Genomic DNA, 25941 nt, shown 5'->3' on the forward strand with positions numbered 1-25941 from the left:
GTATTTTCACTAGGGCGCAATGTGTCAGCTGGATGACAGATCGCATGTGGAACTGTTTGACATATTGATTGTTGTTGTGCTGTAAAGAAGCCGGCATCGTAAATCTTGCAGTTTTACAGCAATTTTACGCATTTATTTACTAAATTTCCGAACTATTTGCAATGAAAGCCATAATACAACGTGTCACCTCAGCGAAAGTGATGGGTATGTATCTTTTACATGCTCATTGTTCTTCTCCATTCATAACGAAAACACACGTCTTTGCAGTTGGTGACGAAACGGTAAGCTCGATTGGCCGTGGACTGTGCGTGCTGGTAGGCATATCCTCCGATGACAATGCAAACGATGTGGAGTGGATGTGGGTATGCAATAGAAACGAAACCTTTCTCCCCCTTCACGGTGGAGTAATGTGTTCCCTACGTTACACTTACTTGTAGCGCACGAAAGTTGCTCAATCTACGGCTGTTCGATGATACAGCAACCGGGAAACGATGGACAGAATCGGTCGTAGATCAGCGCCTGGAAATAATGTGCGTTAGTCAATTCACACTATACCATCGGTTGAAGGGAAACAGACCGGACTTTAGCAAAGCCATGCAGGGACCGGAGGCACAGCAGCTGTACGGATCGTTGCTGAAGCTGTTGCGTGAACAGTACACCTCCGATCGCATACAGGACGGTAGGTTTGGGGCAATGATGCAGGTACACATTCAAAACGATGGACCGGTTACGCTGGATATCGAATCGCCCGCACAGAGTGAACAAGAGCGCCAAAAGCTAAAGCGAACGATGGAGCTTAAAGCGAAATCGGCTGGCAAAATCGACGGGAAATCAACGGGCAGCGCTGAAGGAACCATGAAGAATGTTACCGATGCAGAATAAACAACAAAACAGCTTTTATGTTAAAGAATAACGTTGTTCTATTTAGTGTGGAATAAATTATTTATTGGATTTTGTTTGGTATTAAACATAATAGCGAAGTTTGGTATAAACATTGTAAAGCGATAAGAGTGTTACCTCCTCCGTTGGATGCTCTCTAGATGTTGAAGAATCGTGTTGGGACGTTTTTACTGGTCGCTGCAAAATCGAACGGTTACCTCTTCTTTTGGATGCTCTCTTGTTGTTTCGGATGATGAAACTGGTCAAATTCGTCGCAGAAAACGACCGGTTTTAGCATTCAAAACAACAAGAGAGCATCCTACAAAAGAGGTAACATTAACTGCCGTTCGCCAGCTTACCGCTTCATATAGCCGTCCCTTTTCCGCATGTTATCATTGATAGCAATTGGAGATGCTTTACTATTGCTCTAAACGACTGAGAGAGATGAAAGATAATTTCCCCTTCATCGGATACTCCCATACTATCGATCACCAATACTAGATCATCTTCTGATGGAACTGAGTGTTACTTCCCTGCGTGGATGCTCTCTTGGTGTTGAAAAATAGTTACTAACTCATACCATCAACAGCACTCGTGTGAGGATTATAGAACTGAGTGTGGATTTCTCCATGGATGCTCTCTTGGTGTAATCATTTTTCGGCGTTTTTATCAAAACAATAAGAGAGTATCCCAGCGAAGAGGTAATTATCAGTTGTCGTTCGCCATCTCATTTCTTCATATAGCGGTCTCGTTCTCGCCTGTGAGGATTACAGAACTGAGTGTTACCTCCCTGCGTGGATGCTCTCTTGTTGTCGAAAAATCGTTTATGTATATTTTTGCCGGACGATCGTGGACAACAAACAAATTCCATAAACGCTGGAAGTTTTATTTTACACCCGATTTCACATATATTTTTATAGGCTTTCTTTCAATTTTCTACAACAATTGGTAGCAAATCCGTTAGGGGAAGTTTTCTTTCAATCGGTAATGTTTTTCAGAGCCAAATGAGAAGCTAAAAAACAGAAAAATGAAACCACCTAAAAACAAATTGTTTCAAAAACGATGGTTTTGCACCATCCGTAATCTTTAATAACTTAACGTAACGTTTAAGTACATCGTGGTACGTATCAGCCGAACATAAATATCATGTTAAACTGTAGTTAATATCATCTGCGCAATTAATTTTTACACTAATTCCTAATTACTAATGCTAACTAAACGGTAGCTTTCTACAGATCCATCCAGCTTCCTAATCAACTGTACAAAAAAATGGTTGGTGGGGTCGAGGATAAAATGCGCTTTACTCTACCTAGCAAATGTGAATGGCTACGTTTGCTGCTTAAAATCAACATTAAAAAAAGCTCTTTTATATCTTACAAAAAAATCACTCGAACAGTTAAAAATAATGTACTACAAACTATATTAAAAACAACGCCCTTGTGCACCACCATTCTACAACTAGCAGTCTTTCTCTTTTTTTGGGCAGCTTCTTTGCAACACATCGGTGCACGTGCCACAAAATGGCTTGCGAGCTTAAAACCTGCTATCGATCACACGGTATCGATCACGTATCGATGATGTACTTTCCCCGTTGCTGCGTTACCGTTGTCGCGGTTGTTATGGCGACGGACGGCACGGATGCACTGTTCTGTTCTCCACCACCCGTTTGCTGTTGTTGCTGGGATGGTTGTTGCTGTTTCTGGTGCTGCTGTTGTTGCTGTTGCTGCTGCTGCTGCTGCTGCTGCTGCTGCTGAGATGACACCATCTGTTGCTGACTCTTGGATGTGGTTACCGTGGAACCGGTAATGTCCGTCCGGAAGCTACCCGAGCACTGCGAATCGGCAACGCTGCGACCGTCCCCTTCGTCACGGCGCGATAAATCGGAAAACGGCGAACCACTCCGTTTGACCACGGTCGAGAGCGAGTTCTCCGTGGAGGAGGACAGATTGCTCGTCAGCCCACTGCTGACGGAAGATTTCAGCTGCTTCTGCTGCTCGAGTATATCGGCCGTGGTAAGATCGCTCGCCTTCACGATGTTTGGCGATACGTTGCTGAGCCAGGGTTTGTTGGAGCTCGACTTCTTCGCCATGGTTGTGTTAGCGCCGAGGGCAGCCGTCATGGCGGCGACAGCTGCCACGGTCGAGGTGGCACTGCATCCACACAGCAGATCGGACGGTGAGTGACAGATGGCACAGGCACCTTCGTCCAGCTTGCTCGATGTGGTCGCATTCATTTCGATCTCGTTCATCGCCTCGGCCAGATTGCCCACCGTTAGGGCGGCACTCGGTTTGTTCAGCATGGAGACAGCAGCAGCGGCAGCGGAAGCTGCTACGGCCGTCACCGAGTTGCTACCTTTGCTGCCGAGTTCTGCCGATTCGTCGTAATTCTTGCTGAGCAGCAGCTTGGACAGAGACGGAGCTAATCCGAGTCCGATGTTACGCTCGTGGTACACCTCCGAAATGGTCGGTGTCATTTCGCGCGACATATGCCGCAGGATCGAGTCTTGGATCGTTTTCTGGTTCGATTTGGTACCGTCCTTGCTGGAGGTAACGGGCACGACCGTGAGCGTACCGACACCAGCCGATCCCATCATTGGTTGACCCATCGGTGGGGCGTGAGCTTTGGCGCCTAGCCCCAAATCCGATGGGGACGCTTCCGCCAGCGGAAGCATCTCGGCGTCGGTCGGTGAGAAGTAGAGTTTGTTGGCGTTCAGGTTGAGCGTTCGCTCATCATCCGGCAGCGTGGAGAGTGGTTTCCGGGGAGGTGCAACATGATTGCCGAGAGTGGCGGAAGATGAAATTTCCGTCCGACAGCTGAGTCGATCGAGAAAACCGAACTGATCGACCGGGAGCTTCGAGCGTGCGATTGTTGTGGTGGACCCCGTGGACGTTCCATGTAACTGATGCTGACCGTGCAGCTGACCGTGTGATTGCTGTTGACCATGGAGTTGTTGATGTTGTTGGTGCTGCTGCTGCTGCTGCTGCTGCTGTTGCTGCTGTTGTTGCAGATGCTGTCCGTGCGGTGGAGGACCCAGTTTAAGCTTGTTACGAGTGCGCATACTCTGCAGGCTGTGCGCTAACGACGTTAGCTTGCTGCTGATGGATGCCGCATTGGAAGAACCGGCCGGAAGATCAAACGATCGTTCAAACTCCGAATCCGAACTGGTTGACTCCAGCACCGAGAGAGATTTCTGTCCCCCATTCGGGACGGAATTCTTGCCTGTTGGACCACCCGGACCGACTGCTCCGTTAATGTTATTGTACACCGGAGCAAGCGGTGCCAGCGGACGTAAACTTTCCACCATTGGCAGTGTTTGGCGCGGTGGTGGCAAAGGCGGTAGATGATGACCTTGATGGGCCGCCCGTCGCAACACTGTTGCATGTCCCGATCCTTCCCAATCGGTCGCTGAACTGGCCGAACTGGAACTGTCCGGACGGCGGTGATGGCTCGGATTCGGATGATGATGGACACCGTCACGAAGCGTGTCCTGCAGCGTGTAAGCTCCGGCACCGATCGCCATACCGGACGATGCTATTGGACCGTGCACACCATTAAGCGCACCCGAGACAACACCGTGCATGTTGCCATTGTTCGTGTACAGATTCTTAATGCGCGTTTGGTGAGCTAACGCAAGCGACACGTTCTGGTCCACGTTCTGGATTGTTACCGGAGGGCTTGGCGTGAAGGCGGCATCGCTTTCACCGCCACCACCCGGGCGGGACACCTTTATCGTACCGCGCAAGCTTGAGTACCCGAGACCCTTGGCCAGATGGTCACTTTTCAGCAGTATCTGTTGCGTCGTATAACCATCGGATAGCTCACTATCGGTTGTGTTGGCCAGGCTCGTATCGAGCACATTCCCATTCGGCACGGCAGTACCGTTGGATACGGATTGTGCACTGTCAGTTTGTCCACCGTCCGGTTCGCCACGACGTCGGACGTACGAGATAAAAGCACTGCGAGTGCTGAGGAACGGGACGCGCCGCAGTGGTAACGGTGGTCGGGAAAAATTGTAACTCGTCTGCGACTTTACCGTCACAGCTGGTGAGATGCTGCGTTGCTGTGAATCACCACTCGTCGGTGTTGGGCTTGCGCCGGTAGATGCTTTTAGCTGGGCCTGCTGCGATTGTTGAGAAGACTGCTGCTGTTGTTGTTGCTGCTGATGCTGCTGCTGTTGCTGCTGTTGTGCGGATTGTTGCGATTGCTGCGACTGTTGGACGGATTGTTGCTCGTCGGACGTTTCCTCTTCGTTCAACGATTCCGAGCTGCTGCTAGACTCGATGCCCAAGCTTTTCGGTGCTTCCTGCGTATCGAACAGGGCCAACAGTGCTTGCAGCACAAACTGGCAGTTGCGCCGGTTGGCCTGTTTGCCCGTGCGCAACGTCACCTGATCCTGACCGACCTCCATTAGGTCAAAGCCGAGCGATGCGAGCAGTTCGTGACAGCCGGACACACGCCACAACCGTACGCTAAGCGGTACGTCGATCGCACTCTCGTTATCGGTTGCCTTCGATGGGAACTGTGCGACCACGTTCCGCATTACGCCTATAATCTCGTCCGCAATTTCGGCTCCATGCACCAACTTGGACAGTGCGTGCAGTGTCGTCGGCGACAGTCCGAGCAAAGCCTGCAGACTAGCGGAACACTGGGACAATCGATCCTCCGGATCACTTTGCGGGAAGAACACGCTGGACGGGATACCGTTCGCGGCCGGTTCGAACCGAAACCCGACCGCCATCAGCAGATCCTTCCATCCACTTACCGGGCCCGCCTTATTGTCAATGCTTTTCTGTGTGGTGTACATGGCGTTCTTCTGGCCACGATGAATGCGCTGCAAGCTTTTCTCGACCAGATGCAGACAAACGCGCAACGCATCGCGACACTTGTCCGGAGTGCGCATCAGTTCGCACAGTGCTTGCCCTATCAGGGCGACCTTGTTCGACAGTCGCACATTACCACCGATCAGAATAAATCCGGCCCAGTTCGCCGGATGGGCAAAGTGTTTCGTGTGCTGAACGGTTTGCATCGCTTCGGCAAGGGCCCGTGCCGCGCGCGTACCTTGCAGCAACGCTGAGTAGAAGGCGCGCAGTAAAATCTTGGCAGCCGTTTCGGGGACGGGCCACAATGATACGAGTACGGCACCGGTTCCAGCAAACAGCCAACTTCCGGCCAGGTTAGCCACACCGCTTCCGGTGATGGGTTCGACCGAATGGTACGAACTCAACACAACCAACTTTGCGGTCAGCTTCATCGACAGCAGATCGGCCGCACTGAGAATGAAGTCGGACAGGGGTGGGATCTCCATGTTCGAGGTGGACAAATCCGTTGTCTCTTCGTCATTATCACCACCCAACAGTTCACCGCCCGCGTTCGGATAGAAACGCTTCTGTGACTGTGAATCCAACACCTCACCGGGACTGAGCACAACCGCACCAAGCTTCCAGCTAACGTTGGCCGCAAAGTGCACACATTCTGCGGCAGGCAGCTCGGAAACGACGGACTCTTTGGTAGCACTCGAGCTGACAAGCGGTTTCGTGTTGAGCATATCGGACACCATGGCTGCTTCCTGCAGTGAGGCGGGAGAATCCGACCAACCCCAGGTATCGGAGAGTGAGGACGGTATCTTCGGTCCACCGATGACGAGCGCACTGTTTAATCCTTCCGCTGGAGAAGAGATACAAAAAAAAAACGGTTTAGACGGCGATTGGACGGAACAGACGGCGTATGATCACAGTCTTACCTGGTTCGCGTGTTTTGATGCGACTTTTTTGGCGCAGTGTGTGCAACGACGGCACGGTCAGGAGCGAGCAACGTTCTGAAAGATATTCACCATCTTCATCACCACTACGCAGGATAGCAAACGGGACCAGGTAGAGTTCCTTTTCCAGTACTAGAATCAACTCGCGACGACCAATTCGAGCAGCTGGAATAGAATTTTATGAGAATTAATTGATGATTTCAAAGATGCAAAAATAGGGACACTTACTTGTGCTTATATCGGGTAGCAAATCTTCGAACGGTGCCAACAGTAGATTGTACAGGACGTGTAAACAGGACGGCCCTTGCCACGGTGGCAGCATGTTCGAACGTCTCGATCGTGTCGATCCCTGCAGGCTTCCAATAGACCTATTGACGAAATACAATGTTATGTTTCAATTAGATGTCGATCATCTCCACCAAACGGACATGCGCTAAGACTCGTACCTTGTTGAACCCTGCAGACTGGCGACCGAGCCACCGACACTGCCGAGACTGAAGAGCGAACTCAGTGAATAGTTACTCGAATTAAGCAAATGATTCCGGTTGACCATACGCAAAAATCCGGCCCGTTCATTCGTGAAGTCATCGATCAGGTTCTCGTTCGAAGACTTCCAACCGCTACCGTCCCCTTCCTGCAACACGCTGCCCGAGTTAACGCCCAAACAATCGCGCACAAAGTTAATGTACTGCTCGAGCAGACTATTTTCACCCGTAGCTTCCTCCAGCGGGTTGACCTTTTTGTCCACCGAAACGGTCGTACCCGATCCCATCAACGCCTTCTTCTTCATCATCGGTAGCGTCTGTTCGTCGAGTTTGGTCGCGTGAAAGCGTACGATACGCTTCTGGGGCTGCAGGAACCATGCGTACAGATCGGACCCAGCAAGGCTGTAGTAGATGATGTTCGTCTTACTGCGATTGACTGTGTCGAAGATGTACTCGCTGCAGGTGAGCAGCGTTTTGCGATTATTGAGCGAATTCTCCGCACTCTGGTTCGAGTCGGCACCCATACGTGACCGACAGCGTTCGGCCGCGACCAGTGCCTCCTCCGTGCGACCCAACCCAACCAGTACGCGCTGCAGCGTTTGATAGCAGGATGTTTGCAGATCGTACAGCTGGGTACGGGCTTCCGGCGTTACCTGGTCGCTGCGTATTGACTCGAGGATCTGTGCCGCACTTTCCATCTGCTGGCGAGCCGCATCATCATCACCGGAGGCGACCAACGAAAGCCCGAGCCGGTAGCGTAGCTTCGCTTCATCCTCCAGCTTGTTGAGAGATTGAGCGATGGCTAGACCCTGCCGTAGAAAACCGACCGCCTGCGGCACTTGCTCCATTGCGTGATAGACCCGCCCCAAAGCGAGACAGGCGTGTGCTTTTGTTTGCCGGTCGGACGTCAGTGTAAGCTGCTTCTCGTAGTACCGGGCCGATTCCGTGTAGTTTCGCAGTGCGTCATAGACGGAGCCAAGGTTACCACAAGCGCGTGCCTGCAGTGTGCTATGATTGATACTCTCACCCAGCTCGAGGTCCTGTTTGTGTAACCGTAACGATTCGTCGTAGTCACCCATCTGTTGGAAAACTGCACCAAGCCCACTGATCGCGTCCGACGTTAGCACACGATCGCCAAGCTCGCGGGCAATATCGCGCTGATGCTCGAGACAGTTGATCGCCTGTTCATAGTTACCGAGCGCACTGTGTATGCTTCCCAGATCACCGTACGCTGCCGCCTTCGCTTCCGGGTTGCCTAGCTCGTGCGATACGACCAGCCGCTTTTCGAGGCACACGAGCGCCTCCTGAAGATTGCCAACGGATTTGTAGCAGTTGCCGAGCCCGCGGTAGGCTCGCTCCTGATCGCGCGGACTCTGCAGTGCGATGGCTAGCTGCAGGTGGCGTTCGTGACACTTGATCGCCTCCGTGTGATAATCGCCGAGTGCATCGTAACAGTCACCCAAGTGTCCTAGTGCCCTCGCTCGATCGTGCTGCGCCGTCGGGGTGTTGACCTGCTCCAGCGTACCCAACTGTTGCTCGAGATACCCGATCGCATCTTCGTAATGGCCCATGTTTAACCGTGCAATACCTAGATTGCCAAATGCTTGCGCCTCGACCGCCGAATCTTGCAGCTCTTGGGCGCGTTCTAGTTGCTCCTGGTAGCATTTAACTGCGTGCGTATAGTTACCAAGCGCCATGTGCACCGCACCCAGATGTCCATGTGCGCGACACTCACCCGGCAGGTCACTCATCTCCTGCCGAAGCGTTAGCTCCTGCGTGTGATAGCCCAGGGCTTTGTCGAGCTTTTTGAGCAGTCGATGCGCAAGTCCGAGTGCACCACAGGCAGCAGCTTCCATGCCACGTTCACGGGTTTGTCTAGCGAGGGCGAGCTGGCGTTGGTACATCTTGATCGCCTCATCTACATCACCCATCCGGATCAACACATCACCAATATTCCCAAGTGCCCGAAACTTCCCCGGCAGGTGGTTAGTCATGTGAGCAATGGCAAGAAAATACTTCTGACATTCCAGCGCACCACCGGTGTTTCCGAGCGCAAGGTGTGCTAGCCCAAGGTTACAGTACGCTCGGCCCATGTTCATCTTGTTCTGCAAATCCTTTGCGAGTGCTAGATCCTGATCGTAGTACCGTACCGCTTCCCGGTAGTTACCGATGCAATAGTGTGCGTAACCAAGAAAATGACACGCCTTACCTTCGGCCGCCACATCACCCAGCTCCTGGGACAGCATAAGATACTGCTCATAGTACGGTACGGCTTGGGCAAACTCTTGCCTCGAGCTCAAACAGTTACCTAAATTAAGCAATGCACAGGCCTCCCCGGCAGTGTCTTTCAGTTCGCGGGCAATGTTCAGATGAGCACGGTAATGCATCAGCGCCATATCGTGTGCACCGAGTGCTTGATACGCAACGGCTAAGTTCCCGTGCGTGGATGCTTCCGCACTACGATCGTGCACCTCCTTGCTGATGATAAGCTCCTGTTTGTGGTACTTGATCGCTGACTCGTAGTAGCCGGCCGCTGAGTACGCATTGCCAATATTGCCGTACGCACGTCCCATGCCAGCCTTATCCTGCAGCTGACGTGCGATGGTAAGATGTGCCTGGTGCAGTTTAAGCGCCGCATCATGCTCCCCTAGCAGCTGATACACAATGCCCAGGTTGGAACAGGCACGACCCTCACCCACCTTATCACGTGCGGCCAGTGCCATCTCCAGCTGCTTCTCGTGCCACCGTTTGGCCTGCACAAAGTCGTGCCCGCAGCGTGCCGCATGTCCAAGCCCAGCATATGCCCGGGCTTCGATCGCACGATCACCAAGCTGCTGCGCTATCCGCAGCACACTCTCGTGGTAGGTGATGGCTTGCGTGAAGTTGCGCTTGTAGTGATAACTCGAACCAAGATTACTGTACGCCCTTGCCTCCTCCACCTGGTTGCCTAGCTTCCGGGCAAGCCGCAGGTGCTGCGTGTGACAGTCGACCGCCGAATCGAACTCACCCATCGCCAAATACACTGCACCGACGTTACCGATTTCGCGCGCTTCCTGCAACCGATCACCCATCTGTTTCACCAACTGTACGCACTGTTTGTGTGAGGCAAGCGCATTCGGGTAATCACCGATGGCCGTATATACGTGACCGAGCGAGGTAAGAGCGGCCGCAGCCGCCTGCGTATCTTTGCACTTCATCGCCAACACTAGCTGGTAGCGGTGCGACGTTAATGCCTCCTTGTACGAACCCTGGCTAAAGTAAGCCGAACCAAGGTTCCCGTGCGCCCGACATTCACCCGCCGTATCACCGAGACTTTTGGCCACCGCAAGATCCTGCTGCATGTAAGCGATCGCTTTGTCCAGCTGATTCAATGCCCAGTGGGCGGAACTTAGCGCCGAAAAGACGGAACCACGCAGCTTGAGCGAACAGGACCCGATCCGTAGCGCCGACTCGAGCACGGTAACGGCGGCATGGTACTGGCCGGCACCGAGCAACTCCTGCCCAACCACCGATATCACCACGAACGGTGACTGATCGAGCTTCATCGCTTTCAGCTGCTGGAACGTTGGTTCGAGTGCGTGCCGCAACGGACTCTTGATCGAGGCTTCCACCAGCCCGGCCAGCAGCTGCTTGCTGTTGGGATCTTGGGCAAGGCCGGCACTGAACGCTGCCAGCGCTTCCCCATACCGGCCGAGGCACTGTAACGCGACACCCTGCCGGAAATACGCCTTCGGCCACTGGGGACACAGCTCGCGGGCACGCGTTGCGTCCTGTAGGGCGAGCGCAAACTGGCCCTGTTTTAATCGTGCCGCCGATCGGTTGCTGTAGAGGATGTGGTTGCCCGGGTCCAGCCCGAGCGCATCCGTGTACAGCTGGACCGCGGTACTGAAGTCACCATTCTGGCACGCGGTATTTGACTGGCGCACCTTCTCCAGGAAGAGGGCCCTGTTGGCCGCTGGCAGTTCCGGCGTACCTTCCGGTTCGTTCTACAGGTCGCACAGGGGTTACCGGGTACAGATGATGGGATGGGAATAGGATGGGAGGAAGAGAAAGAAAAAAAAGGGAATGCAAGAAAAACCTCCCATTAGTTGCACATTAACATTTTTTTTCTTCTTTATCAATCGCACACGCACACACACGAACACAAGCTCATTCATACACGTACACACATGCACACATTCGAAAGCTGTGCTGCGCTGTGCCAGTCAACGATAAGGACGAGCAACAGCAGCAGCATCAGTTAGCAGCATCGCTTCACCACACACTGTATAATTAGCGACCGCGGATGGCGGCCCGAAGAGAAACTCGCGATTACGGTACCGAAAGGATCAGCTCGGCGGATAGAATCTCCCAGACGGTGGGATGGATGGCGGGTTGCTGTTGCGCTGTGATGGCGGTGGCCGTCATCGCGGTACTGCCGGTAGTTTGATGGCCGGTTACCGTACCACGGTTCCGATGCCGATGTCGCCGCTCGGTGTGCATTGTAGCAGTGGAATTGATGCAGATTTACACACATACACACACCCGGCACTGCACTTTGGAGTCCGTGTCTCGATCGCGAACTCGCGACCCGGACCGTCCGGCAATGACGATCGTGTTCACGCGGCGGTTCACCTTAAACTGGGAGCGCGTACGCGCTGAAAATTGCTACGAACGCGCATTCTCCTTCGAAGGTGCTGCTTTTCAGAGAACAAGAGAGCTAGCAGGAGAGAGAGAGAGAGAGAGAGAGAGAGAGTTGCGGCGCGATCTTCTACGATCGCGAGAGAAATCTCGTGATCGCATCATCTAGGGGTGCGCAACCCCGTCTGTCTGTCTCCGTTCGCTCAGGTATTTCTTCGCAATTGTCTTTCCGTCGCCAAGATTGCCCATCATCATCCCCTTACTCACCTGTTTTCCATCTTTTCCCCGCGCTCCATCTTCCGTTATATTTCCTTCCCATTTCTTGCTCTCTTACTCACTTTCTTTCTCTCTCTTTCTTTCTTTCTTGCTCTCCCTTCTACTCTTTAGTTTTCTCTTTCCCATCCCTTATGAACGAGTCAAGTCAAGCAAACGATTGAACATGGGAATGAAATCGCTCTTTTCTGTTGTGTTACATTCGACCCCGTCCTGTCGGAAATCGGTTGCCACCGTCTTTGTCTTACTCGCTCGCCTATCTATCCTATCGCATTCCGCATCCTCACTTTGCTTGCCCTCCCAAATCCCCATTCCCCCCCTTAGCCTACGGTTCGATCGTTGAAGAAGACACCCTCAGTTGTGGCGGGGTTGTGTATCTTCTTACGGTCGGGGTGTATATCTACCTGTCCGACTCATCCCAACGGTGAGGTGCAGTCCTACGAAGGGTATCATGTTGATTTTGCCCTTCCCCTCCACCTTCTCCTCCGCCCAGCTCTACCTATCGTCAAGCAACACAGTTGACGTGCCTTTTCGGTCGCATGATGAGTGTATGTATGCGGGATCTCGGAAGTGTTGCCAAGTCTCATTCGCGAAACCCCGAAAACGGGAACAAAACCTTCCCTTCCAGTAATGGAAATGTGCTTCCATATATTTTTTTTTGTTTTTCGTGCGAGTCGGTAGCACAGAATTTCGCTCGCACAGAAGAATTTTGATTGCTTCACAGTTTATAAAATTTCGGTTTCATTCAAACGGAACAAAACGCCGCCAGCTGACTGACGGGGGAAAGGTTTGTGGAAGTTTGTCTTACGTGCCGTATTTTGCATCTGTGCACAATTTAGCTAAATTGTTTCTAAAATTCGTTTTTGAACTGTAACTATTTTGTACTTAAACAAAAAAAAAACTTTTTTTGGAAACTTTTTTGTTTGGCGAAAAAAAGATAAAGAAATGGAGCGCATACGGTATGATAACCCACTTTTGTTGTTGTGTGCGAAGGTGTGCACCCATCCAAAACAACAACAACAACAAAAATGAGTTACGACCTTGCTCTAGGCATCAGAATATGTAAAACATGCTTGAAATAACACAAGCAACAAAAAAAACACACATACACAAACGGTACGACGATCAGACAAGCTTCTATCGGAGTTGTACAGGGAAGAAGAAAGCAACAAACTGAAACAAAAAACGCACACCAAAAAAGTATATCTTCACCCCGAAAAAAGAATCGTGCCCGAATGTGTGGCTTTTGCGATTACAGTTTTCGTTTCAAAGATCGAGAGCACTGCCCGTATCAGTGTGTAATGGAGCTGGTAGTAATAATCAGACGAACTGCACCAGACGGAAGAAACACTCCGCAAGCATGCATTTGCAAAAGCATCATGTACCCCAAAAAAAAAAAACAAAAGAAAAACCAAGCACCAAAAAGGCAAAGTAGAGAAAGAAAGAAACAACAAAAAAAAAAAACACAAAACATCCGAACAAACGTTCGAAGCAAAAATTTAGGACTTTTCGGTAGAAGAGAAAATAGAAACGACGGGAACTTTGGGTGGAAGCGAAAAGCGAACCCATAACCGCCTAATGCAGACAACACATACTTGGTGCACACTACTGCACGGTGCGAGTGTGCGCACACGCTGGGTGGATTGGTTTTGGAAGATTTTGTATAAATAAATTGAAGGAGGTATACGTGTAATCAATTATTATGATTGCTATCATGTTTGCCGCACCGTTTCGCTTGTACGGTGTACGTACAGCTATTTCCTCAAAACCCCTGGCAATTCTCTTCCTTTCCGCACTGTGCTCGATTTTCCACCATCAGCACGAATCAACAGGCAAAATCGTTCAGGCCAGTTGGACTCATTTACGTGGCTTTCAGTTTTAAGACGGGTCATTTTTTACACTTTTCCACATTCCACCCGCACACTCCGACCAACCGGGTTTCTTCTGTGGGGATGATCAATTTCCACTGTGGGTAGTGAAGATGGGGACAGATGGGGTGGGGATGGGAGAGTGGATGGTAAAGAAAAAAGACTTGCAAACACGCATTGGTGTGTATCGCTAGATAAGACATGTGTGTGTGTGTGTGGCCACCTTGAAGCATCTAATCGACAAAAAGGACACAAGGATGGAGATTTGTTTTTCACGCTTCACGAACGCACACACGTAGAAACACATCCTACAAGCGTGGAAGGAAATGTTGGCGGTATGTTATTAACAAAAAAAAAAACCCCCCGATAGATCGGTCGTAGTAAATGTTCTGCAAGTGGCCAAGGTGACGGAACGTTTCATCATTTCCACCGTAACGGTTTGGCGCGGTTCGTCGCTTGCTGACCGCAGCACACGAAGTAGTAAAGCGGGGCAGCAAAAATAATGTCGGACGTTGGCTGTGGTTGGGAACAATTTTTCAAAACCCTATACCCTTGACGGGCACGGGCAACGAAATTGGCAAACGGCACAGATTAGTTCGGTTCGGTGCAGATGCTGCCGCTCCGTAAGGACTTTAGCGAATGGTGAACGGGCGTGGAAACAACGATTTCCGGGGTAACGATGATCCTAATCATTGCTAATTAATCTGCCATTCTTGGAGTGCAATCACGCACATACACACACACACACACACATCTGCCATCAGGAAAGCTGAAACCGAACTAGATAATGGAATTTTGATAACGTGCGTGTGTGTGTGTGCGCCCGAGCGCGAATGGACAACCGAGATGATCTGTTCCGAAGGTGACTGGGATCGTACCACGGGTGGAAATCAATTTAAGCAACCAAACGACCCTGAAAGCGCTTTGTCTTACACCGGTGCTGTCGGTGTAACTGTCGCACCCGGTCCGTAATCGATCGATCTTCCAACCCGATCGTCTGTCCCTTTTTGTCTGATTGCAAAACTAAATTAATTTGCGACCAAATTGTAGCGACAGCCATGCTGCGGTAGTGAAAGGTGTGTTTTATTCTACTCGAAAGCTTAAAAAACCGGGACCGATTTTTGTGCTTCGTCGCATACGATCTACAAAATCGTGCAACAATCATAAACCATTTTTCGAGATCTGGCGAATGAAAAAAAAAACTCTCACGGAACATCAATACCGATAGGAATGAGGGTTTGTATTAACCGGCTCGAGGTTATAAACAGTTCACTTTTGTTCCTTCATCTTTCGTACCGAATGGCGATGGCCGCGCACATTGCACATCGGCATCTTCGGTGGCGTCAAGCAACCCAACTTTAGCTGGGGTTTTTTGTTGTTGTTAGTGTCGTTACCTTTTTCTTCAGAACTACCTTTAAGACCTACCGATGTAATTACACTTTTCCCGCCAGCAACCAAGCACAATACCGGCCGTACGCCCCAATGCACCACACCCGGGGTACTTTCATCTCTAATAAAGCCACATGTGCGCGAAAGGATCATCGCACCCGTGGAAGCCCCGAACAGTAAATGAAAAGAAATTCCACCCCCCCCCCCCCCTTCGGGTGGTGGTGGACGCGTGTTGAAGCGTGCAAACGACGCTTTGCAGCACACACACAAAAAAAACAATAAAAATGGGATATGGAAGTGGCCAAAAACCGCGAGCCAAAGCCGTGCCGATCGGTTGGAAGCTCATCCTTAGAACAGGCACCGGGACCGCACCGTCGTGGTTTTGTGCACTGGTAATACGATCGAACCTCCACGCGCTTTCCCTCGTTGGCTTCCCTTTTGTCGGAGGTCCGTAAGGGTAAGAATCCCATTCCCGATAGGGAAGCGCAAAACGGATGATTGCTGGATGAGGATGCATCCGTCCGGATGACGATGAATTGCACTAACCGCAACAGATGGAATCTCTTCACCGTTGCTCTTCCAATCCACTTTTTTTTTCTTTGCCGATCGTTCCCGCATGCACACAGAACAATCTTGGTTTTGTTAGGGTTTTCTTTCGGTTCCAACATGTTCGAAGTCCGTGTCCGCTGTTTGCCAATCGCCTTGCAGGCGCTGCGAGCGGTAAGTTATGCTCCCACCAGGAACGGTGGTTCATTTGTCCATCATCGTCGCGCGGTAGGTCACGGGAAAGTTGAATGAAATTCATCAACATGCTTCCTTTTTCACCATCGTAATGTTGTACGGTAGAGCGATGGAAGAAAGATTCCTGCCCTCGTTAGGGGGTTTGTGGCGCATTTGTGAAGCTAATCTAACGCTGTTGTAAATATTGCTGAAGTTATGACATATTGAAGTGGTGCTGATCGTGAAAAAATGTTGTATAGCTTGAAAAATATTACTCTAGTAACAACCCATCATATATTTAGGCAGAAAAAAAACATATAAGCGAAGGAAATATTAAATTAAAATAGAAAGACTTCAACAGTGCAAGAAGCGAGAAACCTTTAAATTTTTTTTGTTTAATTTAGCTTATAAAATTAAAAATTTTCCTTTTATATTTTAATGCTCAAATAGCAAACCAAATGGTGCTACATTATTCATGTTCATTTAATTCTATGAAAATAGAATCTGCCTAATCATAGGTTTTGCGGTTTCACTTTCTATCTCTTCTCCCTTCGCTCGGTTCCTACCATCGCCGGCCGGGTATCGATTACAGGAAATCGAACCTAATGCTAGGCGAGCCCTAAAGTGTCGATACTTGAATCTCGTAAAAAGATGCTCCACCGGTTTGGAAGGACGCACTGCTCCTTCCAAATTACAAAATATGCTCACTCCACGGCAAAGCGAACGTAAAACAAAACAGCAAAGAAAAAATTAAAAAAAAAACCCCGCCGATTACCGAAAAATGGTGGTCTTATCCCGTGCGCATATCCGTTGGTTTTTTTTTTTGGTATGCCGCAAACCAATGCCGCTTGAGAAAATGATTAAACACTCAACCAAAAATTAGAAGCCTCCGTATGGGGCAGGCTGCCACACAACGGTTTAAGTGGTCCGCGGGTGGAAAACCGAACCAGAACCAACATCAAAGCATCCCTTTTGCGGGAACGGTTGAGAAGCTTTTAAAATGCCGTGGTGTTCCGTTGGCCGTAGAACTCGGAATCGGTGTGACGCGACACAACCAAACCGGCTGTACAGGGAGTGGAGGGGAACCTGAAGATCGGGATGGATGGAAGCATGAAAATGAAATAGAAATGATTACGCAGCATGATTGCTTGCCGTGGGTGAAGAAGCCCACAAGTCGCCGAGTCACGGTCGGTCAGGGTACGGTGGCGGCGTGCAAGAAAAGCTATCGCGACGTATAAGAAACTGAAACGCTTCCGCGAGTGCTGCTCTCGATAGCTTTGGCTTGTCTAATTTGTGCAAAAATGTGCAGAAATTATCGATGTACAAATAAGCAAGCAATCAGGCAAGGAGATCATTTAAAGGGACTTTTTGTTGTTGCTGTAGAAAGCAATTATTTTCACGATTTCACGTACAACAAACAAAAGCAAAACTAAACGATCGGGGAGGGTTTTTTGCTGCTGCCGCTGCTGCTTCGGAAAGCAGGAAAACGACCGTCCACCGTTCGGGGGAAATTAAGCTCCTTTCGCTCGCGGTTTGTTAGAAAACTTTGCCAAACCAAACGGGAGGGAAAAAGGCTTTTTAATTAATGTGCGCAGCGAATCAAATGGTCAATAAATCACTTCAAATTTAATTGCCAGCTCACGTCATCGTTAGCCTGAATGTAGCAATCTATTAGCCGTACGGGAAAGTACAAACACAAAACTTTGTCCGACAAGCGTCATGTAACGAAAGAGGGGCAAAAGAATTTAAACATACAAGCCATTACCCTTCTTCGACATGGCACTTGGATGATGGTTAATGGGACATGCAAGGAAGGTGGCTTGGAAAATGCCCTTCGAAGCATCATGGTTATGCGAGATGAAAGCCAAACAGTTGGTAGAATGGAATGAATTTTCCTGTAATGCATTTTTCCCGCACGACCAGCAGCTTTCCATTCTATTCACTCACTTCAAACCTATCTATTTTTCCTGCTAGAAGTTAAGCTTAATTATACCATCATACACACCCTACAGGCAGACCATCGAGCATACGGAGCAAAATAAACACATCATCATTTCCGAGGTTGGGGATTTTTTTTTTCCGCAATCCAATGAAATGCACCACGGTGAAGCTGTAGGGCACCACACCGGGTCTAGGCAGCAGCATCCTAGTTAGCTACCACAATCCGGTGGCCAGCAGCGAACGCAAACACACACAGTAATTAGCATAGTTTTGCGTTACGGTTCCAGTGCCAAAGGAAGTCCGCTGCTGTCGACATTTCCACCGTCCACCGCAAACGGGCCAATTCATTTGTCCGACAAACGGTGCTAATGCAGTTGGCACAAAAGGCACAAAAGGGATGGTCTCTGACTGCTGCAGCACCGCACTCTATGGTTCTTTAGGGGACTTTTCTACGGTTGAATGGCGCTTATCGCATAGATCATGGGGATGAACTGTGTGTTACCGTGCATATATATTATGTATGTGCGCACGGTGCTGTTGTAAAACAGCAAAGAAAAATGTCAGCACATACCCCGGAGGGGTCAGATGGGTTAAAACGCGGAACACTACACACCATTTCTATCGCTTTCTTCGCGAGCTACTTTGACATAAAAGGCCCCCGCGGGGAAGAAACGAAAACACTTGTCAAAGGGCATAGATTAATCAAACAAGTGCTAGATGCTTACGAGTGTTATGGCCGCGAGTGGCCACATCTAATGTGCATGTTGTTTGTGCCTGATCGGTGGAGCAAAAAAACAAAATGCACCGAATAGTGCACTCTTGCCGACGTATAATTACTGGTGCAAAATATTTGTTTCTTATTTTTTCCGGTTTTTTTTTGTGTGTACTTCAATGAGGAAAGTACACTTTCTCCCGGAAACGAGCTTTTCACTTGGGCACCGAAAAGGAAAAACGAAGTAAGAAAAAAAACGTTGCCATGAGAAAGGTGGCATCGTGGAAAACTGAGCTCGGCCGTTTGCAATCTAAATTTCCGCCCTCTCGCAAATGAAAACTCTAAACACAAAAAGCAAACCAAAAAAAAAATACAACCAGTGAAAATCTGTTCCTCACTGACCGCTCAAGGTTACCCTGCTTGATGAGGCATTCAAGTCTTTCTCGTTTTAAACTTGGTTCTCTGCTATTGGATTGACCTGCTGTGATGTTCCGATTGAAACGTACCCACAATGTCGATCGCTTAGGAAGAGAAACGCTACATTTTTCTTCCCTCAATGCCTCCCGTTCTCCCCCCCCCTCCCTCCTTCCCCCTTATCGAAGCTGCCATCCCTTTCGGTGGAACGCAGCATATCATGTACGATTGGGAACGCTTACGCGCTAACCGAAAAAATGCAAACGCTTAGGCGCTGCCAGCGGTATACATAAGTGTGTCTTAATGAAACGCAAACATTAACACCGGCGGCCGCTAGTGGTCGATTGAAGGTGCGCCACAATTGAACCGAAAGCAAAAGCACCAACAAAAGCACCATACATCGTAGTGGGTGAGCCAAAGGAATCGAACTATTCGGATAACTATTAAAGATGCTTTTGCCATCATTGCGTCAGAATCAGTGGTGGAAGCGGTAGAGAATAACAAAAATGAACCGGGTGGAGAAAAAAAAACAAACGGAAAACAACTGCAAAACAGACACCGTTGGAAAGAAGAGACCGGTTTCAAATTAATCTATTAATGTACCATTAATTGAACCATTTTTTCTTTCCTTATTTTACGCGCACTGGTCAGTAATGTCTGTTTTATGTTTTATGTTTTTATGTTTTTATTATAAATACATATATCTGCCATTTAGGCTAAACAATGATCCTAATTATAAACTTAGAACTAATACAAAAATTAATACTAAAAATTAACAATAAAAGCCGTTTTGGCTCGATGAACGATAGACTAGGCTAGTGTTGTATGTGAGAAACGAGACTATGCGGATGCCATCAATGCGCACTACTACTCCGTACAGGTTGGTCTTTTGAGAAGTTAAATTGAGGATGCGCTCTGATCAAGTGACACACTTTGACGTAAGGTTTGGTTGAGTCGACCGCAGTCGAGGCCCCACATCTGGGAGCAGCGAACGTTTCCCAAAATCATTAGTGCATTAATAGTTCCCAAGGGTTCCTTCTCATCTTACCGCCAGATGAAAATGATGATGACGATCGCGATGATGAAGACGACGACGATGGTGGTTCACCTGGTGGTTTGCTACAACCGAACTTGTCGTCCAACCCTAATGTGTTGTGTGCGGGTTTTGCTGCCGGCTTTTCCTGCTGGTGACGCACGATTACCCGAGAGAGTGTGAGCTGAGAGGGGGCAATTAAAAAATTGGAAGCATTCTGGTGCCTGAGCGCGCTTGAGCGCTGGGTGGTAATTAAGCTTTAAGCTTTAGTTGATCGGTTTGCCGGTTGCCCTGTCACAGCATAGGAACCGTGCTGTGGGAACAAATTTCATGTATGTCACGTCGAACGAATTGTGACGTTAACTGTGCGTTTTACTTCCCTTGCACATTCCCTCGTACGTCCGTTAGCAAATGATAAGGGATAAGCTTCGAAAAAAGGAGAACATACACAGTTCAGGAAGTTCACGTCTGCCCAACTGGGTGACATTTGTTTTGCTGCAAAGCACCAAAGTATGGTGAACTGTGGCCTAATACGGTGCAGAAGAATTTGCTACAAAGTAGCTACGGACCAACCTCAACTCAACTCAACATCCATTACCGTGGTAATCTTCACCGGGCGATCAACAAATCGCGACGACGATGAGGCGAGCACATTTTTAATACCGTTTTGACAGACGGACCCGGACGCACCGAGCAGGGACGGCCCGAGCCGCCGTCCAGAAAGTGATCGCTTGTGCGAGGTCAGCTCAGCGATGTAATTCATTTATCATGCGTACCACTGCCCTGTGGTGCCCGTGGTCAATCAAACGAGTTCCGAACCGCATTAGGGCTGCCAGTTTAGAGGGTGCTTATTGCAACGAAACCCCCCCCCCCAACCTCGATCTACGTATGCAAATTCTGTCCGCGCGTGGGATGATTTCCGTACCCTAAAAGGGACCTTCGGGCAAGGAGCGTGGAATGGAACATATTTTTTTTTAACTCGATCATCAATATCGGTCCAACGGGTAACGTATGATTTTCCGACAGGTTTCTGTATCATGATGGGGAAGTTGCGTATTCTGCAAAAATGTTGCCAACAATCGTTACAATGAAGGGGAAAAATTGCTACAAGAAATGCGTGAGAGCTTTCTAGCAATGGAGCAGTGACTTGTGGAAATTAACAATCTTAAATACGTGTTATATGAACGAGTTTTGCATTCATCATGAACGCTTTCAAGGGAAAATCTTCGTCATCTGTGAACTAATCATTTATCTGTGTTTAGGACAAATAATTCAAAATGGATTTTATCGTAAATTATACTGGATACAGTTGGGAACGTTACTTTCAATGAAATCTTTTACCTGTTAGCAGACTTAATTCGGATGCCTATCTCCCAAGCGTAACTCAACGAACTGGACAATCTTGTTGGGCTTCACGCGTGTAACACTATTGAACCTTACTTGTTGTGCTTTCTTGACATTCGAGGTTAAACGGGATTGTACTGCATTTTCACGATCTCTATTCTTCGTGGGTTGCTTTTTTTTACACCCGCTACAGGGCGCTGTCTAGCAGTAGCACTAGCACCGCTTCCATCCATTCCACATGGTGGAAAATCTGTGCAAAAAAAAATGGCAAAAGTGTCTTTACTTAATGGGCTTAATTGGATGTTAGATTGCCGGAGAGGCAATGATGCTGTCCGCCCCCGAAGACCACTCGGCGACCCGGTGAGGTCAACCCTAGGGTTCGGATGAGTTTTATTCAAATTAACTCTGCACACACAGGTTGGGACGTAGAGGAACACAAAACCATTGGAAAGCTTTCCATGTCCAGTGCTAACTTTCCATCCCCTTTTTAGGTTGGAGGGGTGTACATTGAGAGCGGGAGTTATATTTGGTTGGACTCGTTTGGAACTCACGATCCGAACCGTTCGGGGGCTGCACTGTTCTAGGACTGCCGGATTGGGCTCTGACCTCTTGCTGTTCCCTCCAACCCTGTCAGAGGAATTCTCAGGAGGATTTGTGGCAAAATCCGTAACCAAAGTCGCCCACCGATGATGGCCTAACGATGGCCGCATGGGAGGTTCCGTACCGGTGGTTTCGCATTAGCTTCACCCCCAGGTCACATCCTCCACTCAGCCTTTCAGCGGTTGTCGTGATGGGAGCCCTATTCCCAACCACCTCACATCCTGTTTTCCGCCCTGTCGACTACTACCAGCGTACCGCAGTAGAATGATTTATTAGTTACCAGAATGTACCGCGATGGAGCGGAGAGAGAGTGAGAGACAAAAAGAAATCCTCCCAAGCAGGAGTTCGATTTCAAAGCCAAAAGGGGTAAGGATTTTGCTGACGCAGAAACGGCAGAGTGCGCCACACGGCGGCGTAATAGAAGCGCGTGCCCACGACCCGTCCGTCGTGGGGGCGTGTAAAGTTCGTGCGCTGCCGAGCACGGTCGGTGGCGACGAACCCTAACTAGACGCGACCGAGCTTTGGTGCGCCCTTCACCCTGAGACACAAACAAAAAACCATCGAACGGCCCGCGGTCTTACCCTCGAGTGCGATGAAAACCGGTAAAGACTGTCTTTAAAGAGCGATGAATTATAGACGGTTTCTGTTGGGAGTTCGGGCTTCCTTTCCATCCAGCGGATTTCCCCCGGTGGACGATGCTGGCGTCGACCGAACCGGGCGGTGGTCGTGCTCTAATTTACAGACTACCGACCCATCCCTGGGTGAATGCGATCGCAAGCGTTCGTTGGCACGATGGGATCAATCCCGGCACCGGGTGATGATCATCTTTCGCCACCTTATCCCCGCCACCGGGGCAGGGAAGGATTTAAATGGTCACTTCCGAATGATCACGATTTGGCATTCCCTTGTCCATCCAGACCCGATCACTCATTGCTGAAATCCGATCGATGTTGCGGGAAGCAATGGCACATCACTGCGGCCGAAGCGAATGCAATTGTGCACGCCGATGGAATGCACACATCACGGGCACAGCAGGTTCAGTAACCTTCGTGAGATAGGCAGCAGAAATACCGCACTAGTGCCAGGCAGTGTTTCTGGGAACGTAGTCGTTGAAGGTGCCCGTTTGAATGTTAGACAGAGCTTAATTAGCCGCGTAGTTTTATGTGTTCGCGATTGCACGATCCTGCATCTCGAAAGTGCAAGGGTGGCGATAAGAGGCAATCCTCGTAGGTTCGTATTGGAAGTGTAGCAAATCAGGTTGATGGAATATGGCTAAAAGTAGAAGTTTTTTTTAAGCTTAACGTTAGCGCTTTGTACCAATTATGGCAAACGTTTCTAATTACACACTAGTACTAACTTTGATCGATACTAACAGATAGCGCCATCTAGTAGAAATTCGATTAAACACAAGGGTAGGCTCTGATGTATGAGCAATTACACTACAACTATTTGGTGTTTGTGTGTGTTTTTTTTTCTTGCAAACAACGAATGAAATGAACCATTTTGCTCTTCCACTGACATTTCCCAAACCACTGGGTGAAATGTTACCCCCACTTTCGAATAGGCAACAGCCCCGTTAGTTAGGGAAGTCTTTGCTCGCACTCCAAAAGGTTGGCAAAATTTGCCAATTCTTACACCCGTGGCAAAAAAACCCACTCGTGGTGCGTTAACAGCAACCAAACAGCATTCCCATTCCACTGTAACGTCACAGACACAGAATTTCACCCGTCTAAAAATCTATTAAACCAATCAAGCGTATCGAATTTCGGCAAGCCACACGCGGACGCGCGGACGCGCAGCAATTATGATAATCATACACATTTTGGCCATCGGGCAAATGCCGCGCAAAACCGAACGTTTTACCATGCCCCCGGAGACCGCGGGGAAATTCACGGACAATCGCGGGGGTTTGGTGGAGAAGGGAAGGTCTCCACTCTCATGCTGACCCCGTGTGTATCGCCCCTCCCCTTCTTCATCTTCTTTCTCTTTCCATCTGCACCGAGTGCACTAAAACCATCACCTGTCCAGCTGTCTCCCCCGGCCCTCCGAATGCCAGATCATGCACCACGGGTCGTCCAAAGTGATCGAAAACGCAAGAGAAGAAAAATTACTTTTTAACGAAATTATAGATTTTCACTTAGAGCGAAGCGGGTTCCCATTCGGTTCGGAGTTCGTATTGGCAAAACGAAATGATGATGATGATAATGATGACGACGTTGTCCGTTTGGTGAGAATTGGTTCGATACATTGTTGTGGTTTTTTTGTTGTATAATTCTTTTTGCGACACGTCAACACATGAACGACAGCAAAGCAGTGAGTTATTGGTGCAATGATTTTCGAAACCAGACTCGTTTGATTTCTTGTTAGTAGTGGAAATATTGATTAGTTTCACGCCTTATTATCACTGAATCTTTGTTGAATCTTGAGGATATAATGAGAAAAAGATGTCCATATGATCTTCATGAATTCTTACTTATGACAGTTACATCTTTAATACGGGAAGAAACTCGAATTTGCTATACTTTCGTATACTTTCAAACGCAGGTTTTGAAAGTCCAGGATACCTTCTGTGAAAAGCGTCATTTCATAACCGTTATCAGAGCATTATAAGAGAGCTTAATGATAGATAAGCCTCTCTCTTTTAGCGTAAGAGAGAGAGAGAGAGAGAGATAAAATTACCTATCCTTGAACGGTCCGGATGGGATTTGATATCTGAACCTGCTGTGTAAAGAACGGAGCCGCTACCAAATATAACACCTGGGCAGCTCAATACCATCCGGTTCTGGCTAGTATTTCAATCATATCTTTACATAAATAGCGAAGCTCTACAACGGTTCTAGCAGTTTCATGTGAGGTGGAGTTCAGAACAATTGTGAAGAAGTACTAATAATCGTACTACCAGTAGTCGCAATTGTGACGAACTGAAAAGGATTAAGAAGGAACAGATGGGTTATTTTTGTTATTTTGATTCTATTCCTTTCGCGGATATTGCACATTAAGTTGTATTTTACGCAACACTTACAGTGGTACGGTTTAATGCTTGTTCAAATATTGTGTTGCAGAGTATAAAATAAAACACTTATTTCATTATTTGTTCTATTACCGTTAGGAATTTTGGATTGATGGTTTTGGTGTAAAATTGGGAAAATCGTCTCCATTTTTTGAATCCTCATTCTCCACCATCCATTCACACCAGCTGAATCGTTGCTACGGTAAAGCTCGAGTAGAAAACGGTTCCCACAGCCATCTACAGCTCACTAAAGCGCAACCTTAGCGCTCTGATCCGTAGGAAGTGTGAAACGTTAAAGGCGCACATCGCGTATCGTTAATTTATCCGGTGCCGCTAGCCCGACCCGAACTCCGTTAGCTAACGCCGAACTGTATATACGGACAGCATTGGCTTCGATTCCTTCCTAACGTGTTCCTCGCTTGTTGTTTTCGGTGCCCTCAGTACAAATCCCTTGGATCCCCCGCGTAATCGTTATTTACTGAGCAATTTTGATAATTTATCTTCCAGCGCTTCCAGCGCTAGGGAGGAAAGAGGTACACACACACAAAAAAAAAATACTGAAACATACAAACACACCGCAAAGGAGTCACTAATCCTAACCCGATTTGTTCAGCTTGTTGTGGAGCAAACAAAAAAAGCCAAAGTAAAAAAAAAACCATTAAAGCACAAGGTATAATTTTTGGAAGCACGTCAATGACGACGTTCGTGCCGATCGAACTATGGAGGACTCCAGTACAGTACACACTGCCGCGGGTTGCCCAATTGCGATCCCTGCTTCGTTTCCCTGTCGTTTCCGCGGCATCGTCTTTTTTGGAATCGTTTTGGGATAGTAATATTTAGAAAGAATTCAGGTGTGTTTATGCCGGGGAGCCTTTTCGTGTGCGCGCGAGGTTAA

At 48.8% G+C, this 25941-nt stretch overlaps 2 protein-coding genes across 6 annotated transcripts in view; one reads left to right on the plus strand and one right to left on the minus strand.

The window, feature by feature from the left end:
* Positions 1-45: 45 nt before the first annotated feature.
* Positions 46-972, plus strand: LOC125761069 (D-aminoacyl-tRNA deacylase-like). Of its 2 annotated transcripts, none has more exons than XM_049421865.1 (3): positions 46-204; positions 268-358; positions 438-972. In XM_049421865.1, the coding sequence occupies exons 1-3, from the start codon at positions 162-164 to the stop codon at positions 880-882; spliced, it is 579 nt and encodes a 192-aa protein (XP_049277822.1). In that variant the 5' UTR covers positions 46-161; the 3' UTR covers positions 883-972. The 2 variants fall into 2 exon arrangements, with proteins under 2 accessions (XP_049277822.1, XP_049277823.1); XM_049421866.1 differs by having other exon boundaries at positions 47-204; positions 268-362; positions 438-596.
* Positions 973-2077: 1105 nt separating this feature from the next.
* LOC125761048 (tetratricopeptide repeat protein 28) overlaps positions 2078-25941 on the minus strand; it is a 115763-nt gene continuing 91899 nt past the window's right edge. For 3 of the 4 annotated variants that reach the window (XM_049421813.1, XM_049421815.1, XM_049421814.1), the window contains exons 3-6: positions 7084-11108; positions 6866-7005; positions 6620-6802; positions 2078-6543 (exon numbers count right to left, since the gene is read on the minus strand). In XM_049421813.1, the coding sequence (XP_049277770.1) occupies positions 2444-6543; positions 6620-6802; positions 6866-7005; positions 7084-11108 (8448 nt within the window). In that variant the 3' untranslated portion in view covers positions 2078-2443. Of the gene's footprint in view, positions 6544-6619; positions 6803-6865; positions 7006-7083; positions 11109-11442; positions 11727-25941 lie in introns of those variants that run through there. The other variant, XM_049421812.1, reaches the window with a different exon arrangement.

This window comes from Anopheles funestus, chromosome 2RL, assembly GCF_943734845.2.
Source record: "Anopheles funestus chromosome 2RL, idAnoFuneDA-416_04, whole genome shotgun sequence".
Classification (NCBI taxonomy): Eukaryota; Metazoa; Arthropoda; class Insecta; order Diptera; family Culicidae; genus Anopheles; species Anopheles funestus.